Source organism: Dreissena polymorpha, chromosome 12 (genome assembly GCF_020536995.1).
Source record: "Dreissena polymorpha isolate Duluth1 chromosome 12, UMN_Dpol_1.0, whole genome shotgun sequence".
Taxonomy (NCBI): Eukaryota; Metazoa; Mollusca; class Bivalvia; order Myida; family Dreissenidae; genus Dreissena; species Dreissena polymorpha.
In genome coordinates, this window is record NC_068366.1 from 10,834,425 (window position 1) to 10,855,862 (window position 21,438).

The following is a 21,438-nucleotide window of genomic DNA, read 5'->3' on the forward strand; positions in this document are numbered from 1 at the left end:
GAATGTTCAACAAAACACACAAGTCCAGTATTCTTTCTTCCGACTTTATACAACTCATCATTTTTCATAACTTTTCTTCAGTTGTTCATTTCTTTTCTCTTTAAAAAAATATATATATTAGCATATCTTGTATAACATGTCTGAATTTATTGCTTTGTACAATCACTATGTTGTATGATCATATACATGTATACATTGTATGTATTATATTGAAAAAAAAAATTAAATTGCATCTCATTAAAAAAAAAAAAAAAAAAAATTAAAAAAATCTGACAAATTAAAAATCTTCAAAATCACAAGTCATACTAATTATACTATTATAATAATTATCCAAATGAAACAATCATTGGTACATAAGAGGAGTCAGCATTGTTTGTAAGTTAGATGGTTGTTTTTTTTAACATTTTGGAGATCCTAATTTCAAATCATGTAAAATAATAAGACGTAAATTGTTAAAGCATATTTGTTTTTCCAATGGTAAGATTGTGCTTAGTTTATTAAAAGAATATAACACAACATTAACTTGTTTTTTTTATCTTCTTTACACATTCAAAGCTTTGTTATATTGCCTAGTGTAAATAAATAGTGTCAGTAAAAAATAAATAAGTTTAGAAACAAAGACTAAGGTACAATTGAAATGCGCTTTGGTAAAATGGGACTTAAAGCATATGCGTTGAGTGTCATCCTACATAAGCCTGTGTGGACTTCACAGGCTAATCAGGGATGACACTTTCCGTTTTTCACCTAGACTGGATTTTGTTTAAAAAAAACTTCATTTTAACAAAAAAAATCTTAAAAAGCATGAAATGTTATCCCTGATAAGTGTGTGCTGACTGCACAGGCTAATCTGGGATGATACTAAATGCACATGAAGAAGGCAAAGGCAAAATAAGTTTATTTAGATAGATAATAGAACGCAGAACAATTGTATTTTGTACATGCCTGGTTGATTCCACATTGCAGGGGGCACTGCAGGCTCCATAGCGCGGGTGACAGGATCAGTGGGAAGTGCGCTGGCTGCCCTGTCCCTCGACAAGAACTACAAGATTGTATGTCCTTGTTAGTGTCATCCCAGATTAGCCTGTGCAGACTGCACAGGCTAATCAGGGTCAACAGTCTTCGCCTAAATAAGATTTTTATGTCCCCCACCACTATAGTGGGGGACATATTGTTTTTGCCCTGTTAGTTTGTTGGTTGGTTGGTTGGTTTGTTTGGGCATACTTTAACAAATGCCATAAATTTTGCAATATTGAAGATAGCAACTTCATATTTGGCATGCATGTGTATCTCATGGAGCTGCACATTTTTAGTGGTGAAAGGTCCAGGTCATCCTTTAAGGTCAAAGGTCAAATATATATTGGTCAAAATCGCTCATTTAATGTACACTTTTGCAATATTGAAGATAGCAACTTGATATTTGGCATGCATTTCTTTGTATCTCATGCGAGCTGCATATTTTGAGTGGTGAAAGGTCAAGGTCATACTTCAAGGTCAAGGGTCAAATATATTGAGACATAGTGTTTCACAAACACATTGCTTGTTGTTTAAAAAAGTCGATCTTTGAATGAAAAATACAATGAAGCAGATTAGCCTGTGCGGACTCCAATAGCTAATCAGGGACAACACTTTAAGTACATGCATTTAGCCCAGTTTACCCCAAATGAGGATCATGTTATTACAATGGTCTATCTGCTTTTTTAATGATATATATAGGATCTGGCACGAGTTGTCATAGCATACCAGATTGTATTAAACAAGTTCAGGAATTTTGTTAGTAAGCGAGCCTTTGGCTAAAGAATTTCCAGGACGAGTTTTATAAAATATGGCATGATATGACGAGTGTCAGATCTTTTTTATCGCGTGCTTTTAAATGAGCAAATTAAATAAATATTTACTCAAACATCATGATAAATCCCTAATGTTGTTTACATTTCGTGATGTCATTATACCCCCACAAACGAAGTTAAGGGGGTATATAGGAGTGAGCTTGTCTGTCTGTCGGTCTGTCGGTCGGTCCGTATTAAGTGTCCGCTCTCTTATTCAAGTAGTTTTTATCTGATCTTCACCAAACTTGGTCAGAAGTTGTATCTACATAATGTCTAGGCCAAGTTCGAACATGGGCCTTGCTGGATCAAAAACTAGGTCACGGGGTCACTAAGTGAGTTTTAAACATTCAGCATGTTGTCCGCTCTCTAATTCAAGTAGTTTTCATCCGATCTTCACCAAACTTGGTCAGAAGTTGTATCTAGATGATCTTAAGGCAAAGTTCAAACATGGGCCTTGCCGGGTCAAAAACTATGTCACGGGGTCACTTAGTGCGTTTTAAACATTCAGCATGTTGTCCGCTTTTTAATTCAAATAGTTTTCATCTGATCTTCACCAAACTTGGTCAGAAGTTGTATCTAGATGATCTTAAGGCCAAGTTTGAACATGGGCCTTGCCGGGTCAAAAACAAGGTCACGGGGTCACTTAGTGCGTTTTTTAACATTCAGCATGGTGTCCTCTCTCTTATTCAAGTAGTTTTCATCCGATCTTCACAAAACTTGGTCAGAAGTTTTATCTAGATGATCTGAAGGCCAAGTGCGAAAATGGGCCATGCCCGATCAAAAACTAGGTCACAGAGTCACTTAGTACGTTTTACACATTGAGCATGGTGTCCGCTCTCTATTTCAAGTAAATTAAATCCGATCTTCACCACACTTGGTCAGAAGTTGTAACTAAATGATGTGTAGGTCAAGTGCGAACATGGGCCATGCCGGGTCAAAAACTAGGTCACGGGGTCACTGAGTGTGTTTTAAACCTCACCATGTTGTCCACTCTCTAATTGAAGTAGTTTTTATCCAATCCTCACCAAAATTGGTCAGAAGTTGTATCTTGATAATGTCTAGGGCAAGTTTGAATATGGGTCATGCCGGGTCAAAAACAAGGTCATGGGGTCACTTAGTGCGTTTTAAACATCACAATGTTGTCCGCTCTCTAATTCAAGTAGTTTTCATCCAATCTTCACCAAACTTGGTCAGAAGTTGTATCTAGATGATGTCTAGGTCAAGTTCGAATATGGGTTATGCCGGGTCAAAAACTAGGTCACGGGGTATCTTAGTGCGTTTTAAACCTCACCATGTTGTCCCCTCTCTAATTCAAGTAGTTTTCATCCAATCCTCACCAAACTTGGTCACAAGTTTTATCTAAATGATCTCTAGGATAAGTTTGAACATGGGCCATTCCGGTCCTAAAACTAGGTCACGGGGTCATTTAGTGTGTTTTTTAACATTCAGCATGGTGTCCGCTCTCTAATTCAAGTAGTTTACATCTGATCTTCACCAAACTTGGTCAGAAGTTATATGGAGATGATCTTAAGGCCAAGTTAGAACATGGGCCTTTCTGGGTCAAAAACTAGGTCAAGGGGTCACTTAGTGCGTTTTAAAAATTGAGCATGGTGTCCGCTGTTTTTTGTGAAGACGACATGCAAAATATTATGTGTCAATGCGGCATGTGGGGGTATTCGTCACGTCTGTGACAAAGCTCTAGTTTGACGTTGCAATGTCATTTCAGCAAAATAACAAAATGCAATTGGTCAATAAACGAAAACAAAGCCAATGAAAACGCTTAAAAAGTATATTACACATGTGTAAGATAAAAATTGATGTAAAGGTTATATTAAATGGAAAACAGGGTATGGCATGTGATAAAAAGTAGAAATATAAGTGATATACTAAAGGCAGTATATGTACGTTTCAGTCATCAATTTACAGTTCTTACACATGCACTATACATTTGAGTTTATTTTTGTTTGTTTAATGTCAAATTCTTGTGTCTAATCATGGACTACTTTGTTGTCTTGAAATGATTATTGGGTACATGATATGCATAGAAAACATTTTCAGAAATAAAGCACACATTAAACTACCAAATGAATATTTGTGATAAATAGTTCAGAAATTACAGTTTGAAAAGCAAATACATACTGAAAAATGTTTCTGATTACATTAGAATCAAAATACTTTTGTTAATAAACATTGTGTATAATGTTTAAAACTACTCAAAGTCGTAGTATATCATCAAAGATAAATCAAAATCTTATATTTACCAGGTTCAATAATACATTTAAAACTACAAATGGTGTTTCAAATCAATAATAAGTATCAACTGACAATGTGTCCAATCTCTACTGAGATTGTGTATGATTATTACAGACATTTTGTCAATTCTCTGCCTACCTTATTACAGAAGCGTCGTGCAGCCATGCAGCAGCGACCCTCAAACCTGCCCCTGAGTCTGGCCCTGGCAGGACGGGGCTTTGTCATGGGGGTTTGTCTGGGACTGTCAGGGGTCATACTTGATCCAGTCAGAGGTAGGGGCTATGTCTTATTCTGCTTTGTCAGAGGCATTCACATCAGCTGCTCATTATCATTGAGCCTCGTTCAGGGAAATCTGGGCTTGTTGAATATGTGTTAAGTGTCGTCCTTGATTATCCTTTCCAGTCAGCACTGGCTTTTCAGAGTTGACACTTTCCACCTAGATTGGATATTTGTTTAGAAAAGACTTCCTCTAAATGAAAAATTCCATTATAGCAAAAAGTAATGTGTCTGCTTTGCCTGTGTGGACTGCACAGGCTAATCTGGGATGACGCTGTAGGCACAAGCGTTAAGCCCTGTTTTCCCAGAGTTTACCTTATATGTCAAAGGCATTCATATGGTCTGCTGTTGTTCATTGTAGCTTATATGTCAAAGGCATTCATATGGTCTGCTGTTGTTCATTGTAGCTTATATGTCAAAGGCATTCATATGGTCTGCTGTTGTTCAATGTAGCTTATATGTCAAAGGCATTCATATGGTCTGCTCTTGTTCATTGTAGCTTATATGTCAAAGGCATTCATATGGTCTGCTCTTGTTCATTGTAGCTTATATGTCAAAGGCATTCATATGGTCTGCTGTTGTTCATTGTAGCTTATATGTCAAAGGCATTCATATGGTCTGCTGTTGTTCATTGTAGCTTATATGTCAAAGGCATTCATATGGTCTGCTGTTGTTCATTGTAGCTTATATGTCAAAGGCATTCATATGGTCTGCTGTTGTTCAATGTAGCTTATATGTCAAAGGCATTCATATGGTCTGCTCTTGTTCATTGTAGCTTATATGTCAAAAGCATTCATATGGTCTGCTGTTGTTCATTGTAGCTTATATGTCAAAGGCATTCATATGGTCTGCTCTTGTTCATTGTAGCTCATATGTCAAAGGCATTCATATGGTCTGCTCTTGTTCATTGTACCTTATATGTCAAAGGCATTCATATGGTCTGCTCTTGTTCATTGTACCTTATATGTCAAAGGCATTCATATGGTCTGCTCTTGTTCATTTTTGCTTGTCGTACTTGCATGTTGCAAGGAATAAACCAGCTATTTGCAACCAGAGTTAAACATTCAATGTCAAAAGAGATGACTATTTCAAGGAGTTTCTGTAGGTTACTAAGAAGCTTTATTTAAATGGTAAGGAAAATATGTGTCAAAATTCTTAAGAAACACATTAAAATGTATACTAAAAGAGGTTGCTCTTTATTGTTTCATTTTTGATAAGGATATCATGACATGGATGTTTGGTAGCTGATGCTGTAATTATTTTGTCAAAAAGATGCTATACAACATCAAATATAAGAATCTTTTACTTTATAATAATGTTAATTGAGCCTCGTTCTGGACAAACTGTGCCAAATACGTTCTCTAAAGTGTCATCTCAGATTTTATTATATACTTAAGTCAATATTCTGACTCAACTACACAGAAATAATTCCCGTATTATGCTACTCGCTAGTTTTCCAATTCTGTGTTATACTAGGCGGACTACTTTTAATTACGTCTCAGTCTTTGAATGCAGAAAATTATAAGAGCATTCTTGGTTAATTATGAACGCTAAAACTCATTTTTTGAACTTAAATGATTCAAAGTTGTATATAATAAAAGGAATATTACGCTAGTCAATTGTTCCATGTTTTTGTCCCCTACCGGTTTCACCGGAGGGGACTTATGGTTTGCGCTCTGTGTGTCCCTCTGTCTGTCTGTCTGTGAGTCTGTCTGTCACACTTTTCTGGATCCTGCGCTAACTTCAAAAGTTCTTCATATTTTTTCATGAAACTTGAAACATGGACAGATGGCAATATGGACATTATGCATGTCATTTCATTTTGTTCCTACGTCAAAAATTATGGTTGCAATGGCAACAAATGGACTAGAAATACTGCTGAAAATGGTGGTTTTCTGGATCCTGTGATAACTTTAAAAGTTCTTAATATTTTTTCATGAAACTTGCAACATTGATAGATGGCAATATGGACATTATGCATGTCATTTCATTTTGTTTCTACGTCAAAAATTGTGGTTGCTATGGCAACCCAAAAAAAAAAAAAAATTCTGAAAATGGTGGAATTTCTGACAATTGGTGGAGCCGGTAGGGGACCATATTGCTTGACAATAGCCTTATTGTATTAGTCTTGTGGCTTGCGCTATTTCTTATCACACTTGAGAGATACTTCATCACACAAGCCGCTCGACTGATACAAACACATGGAACAATTTACTAGCATAATATTCCGTAAACATTTAATGGATTTGCTGCATGTTGTGTGGGCTTGGGGCTTACAAGTTGTATAAATATGAACCTTGCTCTGTGAGAAGTGGGTTTAATGCATGTGCGTAAAGTGTCATCCCAGATTAGCCTGTGCAGTCTGCACTGGCTAATCAGGGTTGACACTTTCCTCCTAAACTGGATTTTTGTCAAGAAGAATAAAAGCGCAAAGTGTCTGCTAAGGCTAATCTGGGACGACACTTTACAAACATGCATTAAATCCCCTTTTCACAGAATGAGGCTCATATCTCTTAATGTGTCTGCTTTGTAGGTGCCCAGGAGGAGGGAGTTGAGGGGTTCTTCAAGGGCATTGGCAAGGGCATCATGGGACTGCTCACCAAACCAACTGGAGGGGTGTTCGACATGGTCAGCATGGCTTTTGATGGAATGCAGAGGTAACATCAGTTGAGGGGTGTTTGACATGGTCAGCATGGCCTTTGATGGCATGCAGAGGTAACATCAGTTGAGGGGTGTTTGACATGGTCAGCATGGCCTTTGATGGCATGCAGAGGTAACATCAGTTGAGGGGTGTTTGACATGGTCAGCATGGCCTTTGATGGCATGCAGAGGTAACATCAGTTGAGGGTTGTTTGACATGGTCAGCATGGCCTTTGATGGCATGCAGAGGTAACATCAGTTGAGGGGTGTTTGACATGGTCAGCATGGCCTTTGATGGAATTCAGAGGTAACATCAGTTGAGGGGTGTTTGACATGGTCAGCATGGCCTTATATGGCATGCAGAGGTAACATCAGTTGAGGGGTGTTTGAAATGGTCAGCATGGCCTTATATGGCATGCAGAGGTAACATCAGTTGAGGGGTGTTTGACATGGTCAGCATGGCCTTTGATGGAATTCAGAGGTAACATCAGTTGAGGGGTGTTTGACATGGTCAGCATGGCCTTATATGGCATGCAGAGGTAACATCAGTTGAGGGATGTTTGACATGGTCAGCATGGCCTTTGATGGCATGCAGAGGTAACATCAGTTGAGGGGTGTTTGACATGGTCAGCATGGCCTTTGATGGCATGCAGAGGTAACATCAGTTGAGGGTTGTTTGACATGGTCAGCATGGCCTTTGATGGCATGCAGAGGTAACATCAGTTGAGGGGTGTTTGACATGGTCAGCATGGCCTTTGATGGAATTCAGAGGTAACATCAGTTGAGGGGTGTTTGACATGGTCAGCATGGCCTTATATGGCATGCAGAGGTAACATCAGTTGAGGGGTGTTTGACATGGTCAGCATGGCCTTATATGTCATGCAGAGGTAACATCAGTTGAGGGGTGTTTGACATGGTCAGCATGGCCTTTGATGGAATTCAGAGGTAACATCAGTTGAGGGGTGTTTGACATGGTCAGCATGGCCTTATATGGCATGCAGAGGTAACATCAGTTGAGGGGTGTTTGACATGGTCAGCATGGCCTTATATGGCATGCAGAGGTAACATCAGTTGAGGGGTGTTTGACATGGTCAGCATGGCCTTATATGGCATGCAGAGGTAACATCAGTTGAGCCCCTCTCTGGGAAAACTGGGCCTTATGCATGTGCCTATAGTGGCCTCCCAGATTAGCCTTTGAAGTAGGCAGAGGCTAATCAGGGAATACACTTTCGGCCTCAACTGGATTGTTGTTTAGAACAGACTTTCTTGAATGGAAAATGACATAAAAGCGGAAAGTGTCTTCCCTGATTAGCCTCTGCATACTGTACAGGCTAATCTTGGATGCACAGGCTAATCTGGGATGACACTATATGCACATGCATTAAGCACCATTTTTGCAGAATGATACTAATATTGGGGGAACATAGGTGAATTTAATGTAGCTATTACAGGAAATTGAAGTTTGTATGGTGGTAGGGACGCTTCTGCTGATGGTTGTGGTTGTGGAGTACCGGTAAGTTATGAAGAAGAAAGTGGTTATTTTGGTGATGAAGAAGAAGGCAATGATGATTATAATAATGCTGATGATTAGCATGATGATTGTGAAGTTATTGAATGTAATAGTGATGATTGAAGATAGACGTCCATTGTATGGATTTTATGAGTCTTACTGCATGTGGGTAAAGTGTTATCTTATGTTTGCCTGTATAGTCCATACAGGCTTATCAGGGATAACACTCTGGATTTTTGATGAATAAAGAATTCCTTTTCACACAAAAATCTATTATAAGCAGAAAGTGGTGTCCCTGATTGCGGACTGCACAGGCTTATCTCGGACAATACTTTACACACATTCATTACACCTAGTTTTCCCAGAAAGAGGCATATATAGACATCTATAGCAAAACTGAAACAAATAATCTCAGCCTTTTATACAACCATTTCCTCGTGCTCCTGATGGATCATTGACAAAGGGGGCTGTATATTTATAATTTGTCTAACTGCACAACCATTCCCTTACAATCATTTGGAGTATTGACACAGGGCGCTGTAATTTGTTGGAGTGTTGACACAGGGTGCTCTATTTTGTTGGAGTGTTGACACAGGGCGCTGTATATTGTTGAAGTGTTGACACAGGCAGGGCGCTGTATATTGTTGGAGTGTTGACACAGGCAGGGTGCTGTATATTGTTGGAGTGTTGACACAGGGTGCTGTATATTGTTGGAGTGTTGACACAGGGTGCTGTATATTGTTGGAGTGTTGACACAGGGCGCTATATACTGTTGGAGTGTTGACACAGGATGCTGTATGATGTTGGAGTGTTGACACAGGCAGAGCGCTGTATATTGTTGGAGTGTTGACACAGGCAGGGCGCTGTATATTGTTGGAGTGTTGACACAGGACGCTGTATATTGTTAGAGTGTTGACACAGGGCGCTGTGTATTGTTGGAGTGTTGACACAGGCAGGGCGCTGTATATTGTTGGAGTGTTGACACAGGACGCTGTATATTGTTAGAGTGTTGACACAGGGCGCTGTGTATTGTTGGAGTGTTGACACAGGCAGGGCGCTGTATATTGTTGGAGTGTTGACACAGGGTGCTGTATATTATTGGAATGTTGACACAGGGCGCTGTATATTGTTGGAGTGTTGACACAGTGCGCTGTATATTTCAGGGCTGCAGAGCTGGAGGCCTCGGTGGTACACAGGATGAGGAAGCCCAGGTTTATCAACATGTACATGGTGAGTATGAGCCAGCACTGTAGGCTTTGACATTCACCGGAGTTATCATTGTTAAAATAACCCATTTGAGCCTCTCTCTGGGAAAACGGGGCTTAATGCATGTGCGTAAAGTTTTGTACCAGATAAGCCCAATCAGGGACAATACTTTCCACTTTGATGGATTTTTTTTTATATAACAATAAGTCTCTTCTAAATGAAAATCAAGTTTAAGAGGAAAGTTTCATCCCTGAATACCCTGTGCAGACTGCACATGCTTATCTGGGATGACACTTACTGCTTAATTGGTATTTTTAAAGGAAGTATTTTATTAAGGATAATCCAGTTAATGGGAAAGTGTCGTCCCTGATAAGCATCTGCAGGCTTCACATAATAATCTGGGACGACACTTTATGCACTTGCATTAAGCCCAGTTTTCCCAGAATACAGCTCAATTCAACATTATTTACATCTTCATATTCACAAGATGCCTATTTTCAGGGTCTGCGTCCTTACTCAGTGTACCAGGCAGTGGGTGCGAATCTCCTGTTGAATGTAAACAAGGGTCAGTATGCTGGCACGGACACCTACTGGGCACACGCCCAACTGAGTCCTGGAGACCGCGCTGACGTGCTGCTTATTACCACCAGGTGAGAATTGACTAGGGATGTTCTATATTATTGAGCCTTGTTCTGGAAAAACAGGGTTTAATGCCTGTGGATATTCTACATAATGAGCATTGTTCTGGAAAAACAGGATTTAATGCCTGTGGATATTCTGCATAATTAGCCTTGTTCTGGGAAAACAGGGTTTAATGCCTGTGGATATTCTACATAATTAGCCTTGTTCTGGGAAAACAGGGTTTAATGCCTTTGGATATTCTACATAATTAGCCTTGTTCTGGGAAAACAGGGTTTAATGCCTGTGGATATTCTACATAATTAGCCTTGTTCTGGGAAAACAGGGTTTAATGCCTGTGGATATTCTGCATAATTAGCCTTGTTCTGGGAAAACAGGGTTTAATGCCTGTGGATATTCTACATAATTAGCCTTGTTCTGGGAAAACAGGGTTTAATGCCTGTGGATATTCTGCATAATTAGCCTTGTTCTGGGAAAACAGGGTTTAATGCCTGTGGATATTCTACATAATTAGCCTTGTTCTGGGAAAACAGGGTTTAATGCCTGTGGATATTCTGCATAATTAGCCTTGTTCTGGGAAAACAGGGTTTAATGCCTGTGGATATTCTGCATAATTAGCCTTGTTCTGGGAAAACAGGGTTTAATGCCTGTGGATATTCTACATAATTAGCCTTGTTCTGGGAAAACAGGGTTTAATGCCTGTGGATATTCTGCATAATTAGCCTTGTTCTGGGAAAACAGGGTTTAATGCCTGTGGATATTCTGCATAATTAGCCTTGTTCTGGGAAAACAGGGTTTAATGCCTGTGGATATTCTGCATAATTAGCCTTGTTTTGGGAGAACAGGGTTTAATGCCTGTGGATATTCTGCATAATTAGCCTTGTTCTGGGAAAACAGGGTTTAATGCCTTTGGATATTCTACATAATTAGCCTTGTTCTGGGAAAACAGGGTTTAATGCCTGTGGATGTTCTGCATAATTAGCCTTGTTCTGGGAAAACAGGGTTTAATGCCTGTGGATATTCTGCATAATTAGCCTTGTTCTGGGAAAACAGGGTTTAATGCCTGTGGATATTCTGCATAATTAGCCTTGTTCTGGGAAAACAGGGTTTAATGCCTATGGATATTCTGCATAATTAGCCTTGTTCTGGGAAAACAGGGTTTAATGCCTGTAGATGTTCTATGTATGAATTGCGCTCTTTTGGAAAATCAGTGCATGTGGGTGACGTGTTGATGTCACTATGTCATTGTCACCTCTATTCTTAGCTTCAATTCACATGGCCAATATTTGTGAGTCATCTTGGGCTGTAAATAGTTTGGACCTATTTATACAAGGTCTGGCTATTTTGATTTTCAGTAAGCTATTTACCGTTTGTTAACAACAATGAACACAATTTTGGTTGAAATTGCTTGTCATATTGATATAGTGTATAATAACAGTTTGTAACACTTAAATACTGTTTTGCTAAAAACACAAAGTAAAAGTCATAATTACATTTCATTAAAAAACTTTCTCACTGTATCCCTTATGCTTCATTGAAGAATTCGGTGTATTAATTGGCCTGTGGCCTTACTCTAGCCGAATCGAAACTTGTGGGCCTTGTAAAATCCTTGTGTTTGACCCCCCCCTTTCCATTTTAAAATCTTGATATTATTATTTCCTGCCAATTATGATGATGATGATGTTGATTGGTCTGTCACCAACTTTTGAGGGCTTTATCTCAGAAACTATAAGATTTGAACAAGAAACTTATTGGTGTTTACATGTAGATATCAATAAAGAAGTGACATGCACAAAGACTATAACTCTACACTTACTTAAAGAAGAGTTATTGCCCTTTTTATATGATGTCTGTCGTTCACAAACTTTTCCAGGCTACCGGGTATATCTCAGAAACTTTAAAATATTTCAACATGAAACTGTAAAGATGTTCCATTCACAAAAACCATAACCCCAAACTTTTCTTAATAATAGTTATTGCCTTTGTTGTTTGTGTGAAGTTATTGCCTTTGTTGTTGGTGTGATGTCTGTCTTTCACAAAAACTTTTCATTGTTATATCGCAGAAAATATACAAGATTTCAACATGAAACTTCTTGGGTGTATTGTTATCAATGAGGACAATTACAATTAATAAAAACAATAATCGTACGCAATGTTACTTTACAGTTATTCGCCTGTGCATCCATCTATTCCCTACAAAATTTATTCGGGGTGGAGGGGGGATTATACATTCAACGAATTCGCTTGTATGGATTTTTATACCCTGCTGCAGACACAGGTCAGCAGACTGATCAGATGAGATTGAAACATAGCAATCAAGCATTTCTTTGTCAGCTGAATGAAAACATGACACATAAGGATTAGCGATTTTATGGTGGATTAATACCCCTTTGTATCTCCCACAGACATATCCTGCTGCTACAGAGACATCGCTGCTGGGGCGGGTGGGACGTAGAGTGGGAGGTGAAGCTGGAGAGCATCATGGGAGTCCCCGCGGTAACAGGCACAAGACTCATCATCAAGGTCAAACAGGTGAGTCCCTGCAGTAACAGGCACTAGACTAATCATCAAGGTCAAACAGGTGAGTCCCCGCGGTAACAGGCACGAGACTAATCATCAAGGTCAAACAGGTGAGTCCCCGCAGTAACAGGCACGAGACTAATCATCAAGGTCAAACAGGTGACTGATTCTGGCCGTTGTGTCAGTTACATGTGGAGCACTGCAGTTATATGCAGATGACCCAATAAATAGCTATAGCTAGAGTTACTCATTGTTGAAATTTTATGGAATTATCTTTTTTTTTTGCATTAATATCTCATGAGTCATGAGATATGGTGGAAATTATTCCACACCAAAAATGAGGTTGGCTTTTTAGCTCCAGTGGCCAGAGGCCAGCGGGGCTTATGTCATGGTCCTGTGTCCGTCGTGCGTGTGTCCGTGCGTGCGTCCGTGCGTGCGTTAACTTTTTCTTTAAACATCTTCTGCTCCTAAACTACAACTCCAATTCTGATAAAACTTATCACAAATGTTCCTGGAGTGAACCTCTTTCAAATTTGTTCAAATAATGACTCTGGGGTCAAATTTGACCCTGCCCCGGGGGTCAATAAATTTGTAGTAAAAGTAAGGTCACTTCCAACAGCCTTGCTGTTTGCTAGCTCTTTAACGACGTGGTTAAAGTGTCTGACTACCACTCTGGAGGTCATGGGTTCAATCCCCGGCTTGAGCTTAGTATTTTCACAATAATGGCGACGAGGCAAAAAAGTACTGTGAATGCGGGAGTTGGACTGAGCTGTTTAATGGTTTCTGGTAGGGCCATGCGGATGCAAGACATGCTGTAGCGGGCGTGTCTTGGCCTTGAAACATTAAAAGGGGGAGGAGTGTAGTAAAAGTGAGGTTACTTCCAACAGTCTTGCTGTTGGGCTAGCTCTGTAGCGATGTGGTTAAATTGTCTGACAACCACTCTGGAGGTCGTGGGTTCAATCCCCGGCTTGAGCTCAGTATTTTCACAATAAATTGAATATATGCTTATATAAAGCCTATTTTGTGCAAACTTTAAAAATCTCGTCCATAACCATTGGGCCTAGTGATACCACATTTGGTATGTAGTGACATTTAATAGTTCTCTACTTTGTTTGTTCAAATTATGCCTCTGGGGTTAAATTTGACCCTGCCCCGGGGTTCATAAAAATGAACATATGCTTATATAAAGCCTATTTTGTGCAAACTTCAAAAATCTTTCCGTACATAACCATTGGGCCTAGTGCTACCACATTTAGTATGTAGTGACATTTAATAGTTCTCTACTTTGTTTGTTCAAATTATGCCCCTGGTGTCAAATTTGACCCTGCCCCTGGGGTCACAAAAATGAACATATGCTTAAATAAGGCCTATTTTGTGCAAACTTAAAAATCTTTTGTCCATAACCCTATGGCATAGGGCTACTAAATTTGGTATGGGATCAAATGCTTATATTGGGCCTATTTTGTGCAAACTCTAAAAATCTTCTTGTCAATAACCATTGGGCCTATTTCTACCAAATTTGGCATGTATTAAAATCTTAAAGTTCTCTACCAAGTTTTTATGCCCCCGGATCGATAGATCTGGGTTATATTGTTTTTGGCCTGTCTGTCTGTCATTCTGTCCCAAAACTTCAATATTACAATTTGCAATAACTTTTTAAATATTTAACATAGCAACTTCATATTTGGCTTGCATGTGTATCTCATGGAGCTGCGCATTTTTAGTGGTGAAAGGTCAAGGTCATCCTTCAAGGTCAAAGGTAAAAAAAACAAAAAAACTTTAATATTACAGTAAAGTTTTGCAACAACTTTTGAAGTATTGAACATAGCAAATGCATATTTGGCATGCATGTGTATCTCATGGAGCTGCACATTTTGAGTGGTGAAAGGTCAAGGTTATCCTTCAAGGTCAAAGGTAAACAACAACAACGGCGCATTAGGGGGCATTGTGTTTCTGACAAACACATCTCTTGTTTCAAATTATGCCCCTGGGGTCAAATTTGACCCTGCCCCAGGGGTCACAAAAATGAACATATGCTTAAATAAGGCCTATTTTGTGCAAACTTGTAAAATATTCTTGTTCATAATTATAGAGCCTAGGGCTTAAAATTTGGTATGTAGTGACATCTAATACTGTGAAACCATTTATTTTTGTCAGCACGAAATTTCGTCCTTTTTAAAAAAATGACTATTTTGTCAGCACTTAAATTCGTCCATTTCTGGTGTTGAAAAAAAGCGTCCGATTTGTTTGTTATGTTTGTAATACATGTAATACGCGGTTGCGAAAAAATCGTACTGGGGAAAGAGGGGTGACACTTGGTAGTCACTTGCAGGAGGTGGGCCTTGTTTGGCATATGCCAATTAACAAGTCTGTTATTTCAGGTGATAGTAACTGTCCCTTATTATTTTATGTCATTGACACGTTCTTTTGTTATGATAAGTGGATAAGTGGGACTGAATAACCGTTGACGAGTGTTTTAAACAACGAAGCCAATTGCCAATTAGTCTTTTTCCATTACAATCACGGATAACCAAACACAAATCAATATGTTCTTTAATAATTTGTAATAAAAGCGCATAATATATTTCAGTCAGGTGTTGATCACACTTCGTCATATTTTAATTGCGTTTAATAGTATTGTCTTTAATCCGGATTTGCCGCCTGTTTGCTGTATAATCTGCAACACCCCTGAAAAAACACAATACACACAATGGGTAATAAAGTTGTTAACAATAAGCGCATAATCAACACTATTTTACCTAAACGAAGTCGAAGCATTCGATACAGCCTTATTGCATTTGCGTTTTACAGGAAATGTCACTTGTCAGTACACTGTATAATGTACACCCCTTTGTGTCAAAACCGGATTTAACTTGAGTTTGAATAGTCGACTGTTTTATGTTCTTTGTATCAAAACCATCCGGGTATCTTTACTATAAGTATACCAGTCTACAAACAAGGTGCGCGCTTCCGCATATGGGTATTCGGACGTTCAAAAAATTGACCTACGGTTTAGGGTTCAAGCCGTCGAACGCATTTAGCAAAATAACTCGGTTTTTTTTCACTATTTCTTTACTTGCAAAAAATACAAGTGGCATATAACTTACCTTGCAATCTTTTTTTCTCGCATTTTGCGAGTGTGCGAGTGTTAATTTCGAGCCCTGTGTATATGCGTGGATTACGCTGGATTTAAATGCCTCATGCCTACAGTAATTCAGTCTTATTTGTTTCAAATATGGGACATGATTGTTCGTTAGGATCTTGAATTCGTCCATCGGTCGAAGGACGAAAAAGACGAAAATTAATGACTGACGAAAAATAATGGTTTCACAGTAGTCCTCTACCAAATTAGTTCAAATTATTCCCCTGAGCTCAAATTTGACCCTGCCTTGACATATGCTTATATAAATCCTTTTTTGTGCAAACCTAAAAATCTTCCTGTCCATAACCATTGGGCCTAGGGCTACACAATTTGGTATGTAGTGACATCTTATAGTTCTCTACCAAGTTTGTTCAAATTATGCCCCTGGGGCTAAATTTATCCAGTGAAGGCTCCCATTAAAAAGTTGTTCTAGAAAATTTGATTCCTCAAAAAAAATGGCTACAGGAAGTTGTTGAACTTTGCATGTGTATGCGTTTTTGCTATTTATTCTATTCTATTTATTCTTCTCAAACTAAAAGTTTATCAAAATGCACTTTGAATAACTTTTTAATTATAAGAGATAAATGCATACATGTCAAGCGCGAAAGGTAGACCAAAATGTTAACTATCCATTAATGTTAACCCTTTACCAAACGACACATTATGGACTGCCCCGAATTGTAAGAGATTGCAGACGAGAAATAATATTGTAAAGGACTATTTATAAATTGGCTGGGTGGGTAGAAATCATTGTGATAAAAGGAGAAATTGCTCATCATGAGCAATTTCTCCTTTTTGAAACCGGAAGTCCTGTTTTCAAAACAAAAACAAACTCTTCAGAAGGAAAGTCACATGCTTGAGTACATTTCAACCCATGCGCATTGCAAGCTTTTTTCGCATAAAAAAACAGTGAAGGGATACAGGGCCATCATGGCCCTCTTGTTTACATTTAATGGATAATATATAGGAATGATGAATATTAAAATACTTTTATTGACAATGTTCAAGTGGGATCTCAAAGTAAATTGATATTTGTAAGATTGTTTGTTCATTAACCCTTGCCCACTTAATAGAAGCTAAGTGAAAATTGCTATGTGCAAACAGAATAAAACCAGAACAGCTTGCGAGTAACTCACAGTGTTGGAATTGAAGCCTTTAAAACTTGGATCTGGTTAGAAAAGCATTTAATTAAATTTAATTTTCTTAGGGATTACAAATGCATCAAAATATGTATCTAAGTGGTAAAGAATGAAGAGCATCCTTTAAACAAAGAATTCTATAAAAGCGGAAAGTGTCGTCCCAGATTAGCCTGTGCAATTTGGGACCACATTTTAGGCATTTGCATTAAGCCCAGTTTTCCCAGAACAAAACTTATTGTATTTCAGGATGAACATAGCATGAATGTGTTTGCTGGTGGCGAACAGGAAATCTCGTGTGATGACAGCGACCTGTTACTATGGTTACAACAGAGGATCGAGAACCTGCTACGCTATCGGCAGCGATAAATTGGCAATTGATAAGAGGTGTAAGGCTTAGATATATATTTGATCTTATTTATTCAAAAGTGAGTAACTTGATGAAGAAATGCATTTACTCTTTCAGTGCTGGAACCGAATTTTGATGGCCTTTGCAAACAGTTTGGATCCAGATGAGATGCCACAGAACGTGGCGTCTCATCAGGATCCAAACTGTTTGCTATTCTTTGAAAATAATCGAAGAGAATGCTAATTTTAGAAATTCAGCAGATGATATTTTAACAGACGACAAATTTCCCAGCATGCAAAGAGTTAAGGATAAAGGCAAGCTACCAACAACAGTGGTGCTACGCAAGTAGTTAGAAGTTTTTACAGTTTCCTATGGTTGAGGGTCAAAATGTTGTATCTTATAAAGAAAGTTTAAAGACCGTGATAAAACGTTTTTGGACTATGATTGTGCCCTGAATATGAAAAATTTTAGGAAAGGTTTGTGTTTAGTTTGGAACATGACAATATTGTTTTATTATTGTGTTATTAAATTGTAAATTGATGTTGTGATTTGTTTAAATCTATACAAGGCTGTATTGTATAAACATTTTGGGTAATATTGCAGATAAGTTATATATAAGAGGAGCATGTGTAAGTTTACTGACATGTTTCAGCAGTTCTGTTTTTTTTATATACTGCTTAATATATGACAATATTTTGTTGATGTCTTTTTCATTTAAAGTCAGACATTATCTAAGTATACATATGTGTGGATCCAACAAATAATGTAACATTTATAATCTTTTGTAGTCATATATTATATAACACTAACATATTCATGAATATATGCACTGAAGAATGTTTATTTTGGCAAAAATGTATTATTTGTCAGTGATAGTTGAGGGTTGTTAGACATGTATGTTTCATATTACAAATACAAATGCACATTACTGGGATATGTTTTAACTGCATGATGCATACTTTGGGAAAAATAGGCCAGTTGGAATGAAATTGAATACATGCTTTGCTGTGTATATGTGAATCTCTTTTTCGCTATGTTGTGCTTTTTACTTGGGTTGAATTTTATGTAATAATTGTTGTAGTTTAGGTGGCCATTTTGTTTCAAATGTGCAATATACTGTCATATACGTGTATCATTGATTGTTTATTATATGTACCTGCACGTTACAACTATGTTATCCTTCTAATTATACTTCATTAGGTATTGTGTCTTATATATTTATCAACTTGTTTTGAATTACGCAGCTTTGTTTTGAATCACATTGTTATTGTATGTTTGTCATATCATCATTTTACAGATATGGACCAAATAATTTTGTCTATACAGTCTCACAAATAAATTTTGCTGTAAGTTCTTGTATGTTAAACATATACCGGTAATCATAAACATGTAAAAGCGGAAAGTGGCGCCCTTGATTAGCATGTGCATAGATCACTGGCTATTCTGAGACCACACTTTACATCAACTGTCATTAAAGTCCCAGATTAAGGTGAAATAATGCTGCAAAAGAAATAGTTTGGAATTTGTACAGGTAGAGATCTGTTTCTAAACATGAAATATTGAATTTTATTGGTTTGTTATACAGCAATATCATGACATGCGTTTTGATTTTTTATGTTACATGTTTTTCATATAAGATGTTATAGATTTGTGTTCAATTGTAATTTTCCATTGTAAAACAGATCATTAACGGAATGCACACAACAATTAAACTGTTGTCTTTAAGCAGATTACGCAAAACTTTCATGGACATAAACATGACTATGCTTATTATTCCGTATTGTCAATTTTTTGTACGGAAGTGAAGGATATTAACCCATTTATGCCTAGAGTCTAGAAAAAAGTCCTTGGCAAACAGCGTAGACCCAGATGAGACGCCACATGATGCGGCATCTCATCCTGGTCTGCGCTGTTTGTTTAAAGGAATATCTGTAAGAAATATTCTAAATATAGAAATAAATATACTAGACATCCCTAATTTCGGAAATAAATTGATCCAATTTAGAAGGATGGGAGAGTCCACTAGGCATAAATGGGTTAAAAGTGTAAATATTATTTTACAATTACTTCGCATTTAATATATTTTGATTTACTAAAGAATTCATTATGACCAATAAATGAGGATTCATATACAAATACATTGCTTTTGTTGAAGACACTTTTATTTTTATATAGGTAACATTACATATTAGTGAAATAAATATATCTTATATAAATGTAAGACCAAATTAAAATGAAATCTAATGAACTCGCCATATAAAATAGATTTAAACGTTTTTACTTTAGACCTGTAAATGATTTAACTGTAGCACAGCTGTCATACATGTTTTATACCAAATATTATAACCTAATAATTGGAAATATACGTTGACATTGCTGACAACACTTATTTGCATTACTGAAAACAATGCACCTTTATATTATATATATTTCTTATATATGCTTATGTTTTCAAACGGTTTGCTAAACATGACATATGCGATGCAATTCTTTTGTCTGATATAAAGATATAATTCCCTGACTGTTTTATTTTGAGTATATTTTACTTTTCATTTTTGTTCTTATTCCACACAAGAAAACCTTTTTTTATAGTTTTAATTTTCGTCTGTGTACTTTGCTCTGTTTACTGTGATATATTATTGTAAAGGGGTGTTTTTATTTTGACACATCGTTTACTCAATTATGTATTTCGTATTGATTTTTCTGTATTTGTTGTTATAGCCAAAGAAAAATATATTTCATAAACATTGCATAGTTTGTTGACTTATGTGGTGATCTGACCATTTGTGATGTCTATAACATAACATGACAGTGCAGCGCAATCGCTTTCAGCGATTTTTCCTCCTTTATAAAATAACGGAAAACGGCACAATCCCAACGGGAAAACACTAAAACTTTCACAATTGCTGTAAAAAAAATCTGAATTGAAGGTATCCATTTTTATTTTATTTTTAGCTCACCTGTCACGAAGTGACATGGTGAGCTTATGTGACCGTGTGATGTCCGGCGTCCGTATGTGCTTGTGTGCGTGCGTGTGTCCGTCAACAATTTGTTTGTGTAGACAGTAGAGGTCACAGTTTTCATCAAATCTTTATGAAATTTGGTCAAAATGTTTATATTGATGATTTCTGGGTTGGGATTGTATTTGGGTCATCTGGGTTCAAAAAACTAGGTCACTAGGTCAAAAACTAGGTCAACTAATAGAAAAACCTTGTGTAGACAGTAGAGGTCACAGTTTTCATCCAATATTTATGAAATTTGGTCAGAATGTTTATCTTGATGAAATCTGGGTTGGGATTGTATTAAGGTCATCTGGGGTCAAAAACTAGGTCACTAGGTCAAAAACTAGGTCAAATAATAGAAAAACCTTGTGTAGACAATAGAGGTCGCAGTTTTCATCCAATCTGTATGAAATTTAGTCAGAATTTTTATCTTGTTGAAATCTGGGTTGGGATTGTATTTGGGTCATCTGAGGTCAAAAACTAAGTCACTAGGTCAAATAATAGAAAAACTGTCAACAATTTGTTTGTGTAGACAGTCGAGGTCACAGTTTTCATCCAATCTTTATGAAATTTGGTCAGAATGTTTATCTTGATGAAATCTGGGCTGGGATTGTATTTGGGTCATCTGGGGTCAAAAACTAGGTCACTAGGTCAAAAACTAGGTCACTAGGTCAAATACTAGGTCACTAGTTCAAATAAAAGAAAAACATTGTATAGACAATAGAGGTCACAGTTTTCATCCAATCTTTATGAAATTTAGTCAGAATGTTTATCTTGATGAAATCTGGGTTGGGATTGTATTTGGGTCATCTGGGGTCAAAAACTAGGTCACTAGGTCAAATAATAGAAAAACCTTGTGTAGACAATAGAGGACACAGTTTTCATCCAATCTTTATAAAATTTGATCAGAATGTTTATCGTGATGAAATCTGGGTTGGG

General features: G+C 37.4%; 1 protein-coding gene across 3 annotated transcripts in view; it reads left to right on the forward strand.

The window, feature by feature from the left end:
- The window catches only part of LOC127852144 (intermembrane lipid transfer protein VPS13A-like), a 175,604-nt gene extending 155,357 nt beyond the window's left edge, over positions 1-20,247 (forward strand). For 2 of the 3 annotated variants that reach the window (XM_052385968.1, XM_052385969.1), the window contains exons 76-82: positions 964-1,049; positions 4,228-4,351; positions 6,889-7,012; positions 9,669-9,735; positions 10,213-10,361; positions 12,756-12,882; positions 17,398-20,247. In XM_052385968.1, coding sequence (XP_052241928.1) covers positions 964-1,049; positions 4,228-4,351; positions 6,889-7,012; positions 9,669-9,735; positions 10,213-10,361; positions 12,756-12,882; positions 17,398-17,517 — 797 coding nt within the window. In that variant the 3' untranslated portion in view covers positions 17,518-20,247. The remainder of the gene's footprint in view (positions 1-963; positions 1,050-4,227; positions 4,352-6,888; positions 7,013-9,668; positions 9,736-10,212; positions 10,362-12,755; positions 12,883-17,397) is intronic. The other variant, XM_052385967.1, reaches the window with a different exon arrangement.
- Positions 20,248-21,438: the final 1,191 nt, after the last annotated feature.